This window comes from Salvelinus sp. IW2-2015, linkage group LG22 (assembly GCF_002910315.2).
Source record: "Salvelinus sp. IW2-2015 linkage group LG22, ASM291031v2, whole genome shotgun sequence".
In the NCBI taxonomy this organism is placed as follows: Eukaryota; Metazoa; Chordata; class Actinopteri; order Salmoniformes; family Salmonidae; genus Salvelinus; species Salvelinus sp. IW2-2015.
In genome coordinates this window covers 12,949,627-12,954,730 of record NC_036862.1, presented here as the reverse complement: position 1 = coordinate 12,954,730, position 5,104 = coordinate 12,949,627, and the positions used below count along the sequence as shown (strand labels likewise).

The 5,104-nt window shown below is 48.1% G+C and overlaps 1 protein-coding gene across 1 annotated transcript in view; it reads left to right on the top strand.

Annotated features, from left to right (window-relative positions):
• The first annotated feature begins 2,949 nt into the window (after positions 1 to 2,949).
• The window catches only part of LOC111949901 (numb-like protein), a 52,016-nt gene continuing 49,861 nt past the window's right edge, over positions 2,950 to 5,104 (top strand). The window contains 1 exon segment of the mRNA XM_070433972.1: positions 2,950 to 3,051. Within this exon segment, the coding sequence (XP_070290073.1) occupies positions 3,011 to 3,051 (41 nt within the window). The 5' untranslated portion in view covers positions 2,950 to 3,010.

Genomic DNA, 5,104 nt, shown 5'->3' with positions numbered 1-5,104 from the left:
TCGGTAACGAAACTACCGTTTACAGTGGGAGGAAACAAGATTTGATACACTGCCGATTTGCAGGTTTCCTACTTACAAAAGCATGTAGAGGGTCTGTAATTTTTATCATAGGTACACTTCAACGTGAGAGGCGGAATCTAAAACAAAATTCCAGAAAATCACATTGTATGATTTAAAGTAATTATTTGCATTTTATTGCATGACACTAAGTATTTGATACATTCAGAAAAGCAGAACTTAAATATTTGGTACAGAAACCTTTGTTTGCCATTACAGAGATCATACGTTTCCTGTAGTTCTTGACCAGGTTTTGCACACACTGCAGCAGGGATTTGGCCCATCCTCCCTCACAGACCTTCTCCAGATCCTTTCAGGTTTCCGGGCTGTCGCTGGGCAATACAGACTTTCAGCTCCCTCCAAAGATTTTCTATTGGGTGCAGGTCTGGAGACTGGCTAGGCCACTCCAGGACCTTGAGTGCTTCTTACGGAGCCACTCCTTATGCTTGCCCTGGCTGTGTGTTTCGGGTCGTTGTCATGCTGGACACGATCCAGCCACGACCCATCTTCAATGCTCATTTTTTGTCTCATCAGACCACATGACCTTCTCCATTCCTCCCTCTGGATCATCCAGATGTCATTGGCAAACTTCAGATGGGCCTGGACATGTGCTGGCTTGAGCAGGGCGGACCTTGCGTGCGCTGCAGGATTTATCATCCATGGATGGGCGTAGTGTTGTTACTAATGTTTTCTCTTAGGACTGTGGTCCCAGTCTCTTCACGTCTTGGCCAAGTATGCCGTTGTTAGCTTCTGGGCTGATCCCTCACCTTCCTCTCGTGAATTGCTGACCCACGAGGTGAGATCTTTCATGGAGCCCCGGACCGGGGTGATGACCCGTCATCTTCAACTTCTTCCCATTTTGCATAATTGCGCCAACAGTTGTTGCCTTCTCACCAAGCTGCTTGCCTATTGTCCTGTAGCCCATCCCAGCCTTGTGCAGGTCTGCCATTTTATCCCTGATGTCCTTACACAGCTCTCTGATCCCGTGGCCCACTGTGGAGATGGCAGGTCTTTGTTGAGTCTTGATTTTAGCGCAGCAAGAGTCAAGTGCTTAGGTGAATGCAGTGCAGATCTCACCAGCTGCAGCACAGCGGTCCACCCGTGAACCGTGTCTGCACCCCACGCGCAGCCTCCAGGCTAGGCTGCCTGTCATTGAGCACTGTAGAAAAACCCTGCTCCTCTTCCACCTAATCGTGTCTATCCCCAACTTGTCTACTACACGCACAGCTCCTAAGTCCTCAGATCTTTGCCAAACATTACCCAGCGGCAGTGCCAGTCATACAGTGTACGTTGAGTACAGGGAACCAGCGGGAAGGGGCTATCTGTTAAGGAAACTAGCGTCAAAGCAGGCTTCCCTGTGAGAGCCGGGCCACTTCTTACTTGAGGTTCTGAGCTACTAATCTCATTCCCACACCCCTCTACGTCCATTGCGCAGACTACATCATGAATACATCTTTCATCCTCTCTCTACAAATATCCATCTACACATTGTGTCTGTGTTTTCGGATTTTTCCTTTTGTTTCTACAATCTATTCGCTCTGTCCTCTTCATCTCCCTCATCTACGTCGCAAGTCGCTCCTCCCTCATCCCGTGATGATTAACTTTAGGACAGGAAGCGTCTACCTGCATGCTCAGGAGACGCGAATCACCATCCTGCATCAAATCGGGTCCAATAGACAGATCCTAATGCAAATTAACTATGTTTGCTCGTTCGTCGATGCTGTTGTTTAGTTATAGTTTTTCGCGGGATTTTGTTTTGGGTCTAAAAAAGATAAGTGAACTGTGTGTCCACTGCAGAAATTGCAATTATGTGATGTGTGTGATGGTTGGTGTGTATGACTTTAAGAAATGTACTTGTTTGCTGCATGTTTATTCCCACGGTTGTAGAGAAAAGACATATATGATGTGATCTTGTGTCTCAATCTATCAACAGGTAATATTGCATTATTTGTTGTTGTAATACAATCTCCTATTGTGTTGTTGGTTTAGGTTGGTGTAGATAGGTCCCTGATGTTTGTAAGTGTGTGAGGGTGTGTTCTAGTTCATGCTCCGGCCCTCCTCCGAACCCATCCTCCTTCACACCAATTGGTGCTTCCGCTATTTGGTGGAACTTCAAGTCGCTCCTATCCCCCTGAAGTAAAGAAGAAATCGTCATACCCCATGTGTGGATTCATGCCCTTGCCTGCGTGCCTGGTTGGGCTGTGTTTAGGGTGTAGGATGTAGACGGGCTGATCAGCGCCGCTTGACGCGATTACCGAAACAAGCAAACAGTGACAGGGGCGCCTGTGTGGCAGTGTCCCGCTGCAATTCACTGTGGCGTGGACCGCTGATGTCTCCACTGTATGTGTCGCCCGTGGCGACCCGAATCGGATGCTCGACCTCGTTCCTCTGACGCCCAGCAGGCTTATCTTCCTTAAGAACCGAGGGTGTACCTATTCTCTCTCCTTCCTCTGCATCTCTTCGTCCTCTCTCCTTGGCCGTCTCTCCCTCGGTCCCCTCTCTCTCTTTGTCTCCTCATCTTAAACTTCGCTCTCTCCTCTTGTCGTGCTTCGTCTCGACTCTTGTCTGCGTACTGCTCTCTCTTCTCTCTCTCTCTCTCTCTCTCTCCTCTCTCTCTCTCTCTCTCTCTCTGGGACGTCTCAATTCTCGTCTCTCTTGCTCTCTCTGCTTCGGTGGCGCTATCTCGTCTCTCTTCGTCGGTCCTCAGTGCTCGTCCTCTCATCTCTCTCTCTCTCCTCGCTCTCCGAATTCCCCGAGCAGATTTTCATCACATGTTCTGTTAGTTTTGAGTTCGGTCCGCTCTGCATCTCCTCTGCTGCTGCCGCTGCGAGTATCAGGGCGTTCTCTTTTTCTCATTTTTGTACACCCAGCATCGTCGTCATCGTTGTCATTGTCTCTCCACTTCTTCTACTACTCTCTGCTCTGCCTCTTCCTCTGCTTTCACTGGTCTGAGATGAGTTTGAGCGCTGAGATGGGGGAGGCCATCGAGCTACGGTGAGTGTTTGTGGCTGGGGGGTGTGGGGTTGGAGGGGGGGGTTACATTAGGATACAGTAGGTAGATAGGCTGATGTGTTACAGTACGGTAGTAATTGTCCATCTGTTCTCCTCTCTACGCTGACCCTATCTACCATAGCTGTGAACACAGGTCAATAGCCTAGCGCTAGCTTGTCTGTAGTTAGAGATAGCATTAGCCTCGGTTATTATTGGCCATAGCCATTTCAGCAGCTGTCGAAACTGACGGGGCGTCTACTAGCTTATTCCAAGAGCTTYTAGTTCTACCAGCTGTATTAGCCCCCACGCCCATATGGAGCAGATTAGAGTCTCAGTTGATATGCCAAAAGACCCAACATTTCTTTATGTGCCGAGTGTGCGGCATTAAATGTTTAGGGATGTTTTCATAGCAGAAAAGGATGACTCTTAGTCATCTTACCACTACCACAGAAGAACAACAAGTAACGCCAGCAAAAGCCATGTAGCCAAGCCAAGTTAAGCAGCCACAGGAGGAAAGCAGAGCTGTTCTTGTCTGTTTGAGTGATTGGCAAATGCAACACTTCTTTTATGTTGAGACGAGAGAGAAAAGAGAGGCGTTTTTCACACGTTGTTTCCTGTGTGTGGTGTGTGTGTGTGTGTGTGTGTGTGTGTGTTTGAGTGTTTGAGGAAGGTGAAATGTGAGTGCTGTCTGCACACTTGCTCTTGTCTGAATGACTCCTTAGGATTAGGCAGCCTGTGGCGGACGTCCAGCCTGGGTCTAGCCTGGGTCTAGCCTGGGCAGATAAGGCATGGTAAAGAGGAGAGCGAGGATAGCATGCTGATAGGTCTGAGTGGTCTTCACATGCCTGCCACAGTTTTACATTATCCCTGGGAGTGACCCCCCCCTACACACACACACACACACACACTCACACTCTGGACCAGCTGGATCGACCACGGCGGCCATACCCTCTCTCTATCTCTCTCTGCCCGCCGCCAAGGGCACAGGGGGATTTAGGCGTTTTTGTTGTTAATCTCCATGTCTTTCATCGGGTCTTGGAGCAAACACACACAGACAAGCTTGTGTATCTCATCTTCACTCAGAGGCCCTTGGCTGAGGGCTTAGCCTGTGTTTGTGAAGAAAGGGAGGGACAGAGGAAAGAGGAGTGTGACAAAGCTATGAGGGCACAGCTGTGTGTTGGGGAGGGACATTAAACAGTCTTGGGGTAGGATTTACCCCACCCACACAGATAAGTCAAAATATTCTGATTTTGTAGCAGGTCTATGAGATGAGAAAAGATGACATGGCACATAGGTTCCACTTGCACCATATGGCTCGGTGCCCCTGGCATAGAACGTCTTACCTTCACATTGCAAACAGATACCGTACCGTATTACCGTTACCCTTTAGCTTGTTATTCCCAAGCCTTAAAGCTCCCTAACAGGTCTCACTGTGGCTGCGTCCCAAATCAGCACCCTATTCCCTATGTAGTGCACTACTTGGGCCCTGGTCAAAAGTAGTGCACTACATAAGGAACAGGCTGTTATTTGAGACGCATCCACGTGTCTCTCTTTCTCTCGGTGATCTTATCCGAAAGGCAGAGACAATACTGGATCTTTGTTGGTCTCAAGTTGCTCCTGTCCTGTTTGACATTAATGTCCTTGCTGAGTCATCGCTTTGACTTGGCAGAGATGCAGGGAAGTGATTGTGAAAGCAGATTGATTTGTGGCTTGAAAATGAAATGACACTGCTTAGACTCTGCTGTTGTATCTTTACTGTATATACATTATGATAAATGCTTTTTGATAAATTGGCACTAAATACTAATGACCGTATTAGGAAGTCAGCTTTCTCTCTCCTAGTTAGCAGTATGCATGCTTGGCAGTACTGGTCTTGGTGAGTGTATGTTTGAGAACTGGAAAGTCACTATGAAAATTCCAACTCGGCCTTGGCAGTTGGCACACTCACTCGACCACTTCTTCTTCTTCGATGATGGGTATACAGTGGGGAGAACAAGTATTTGATACACTGCRGATTTTGCAGGTTTTCCTACTTACAAAGCATGTAGAGGTCTGT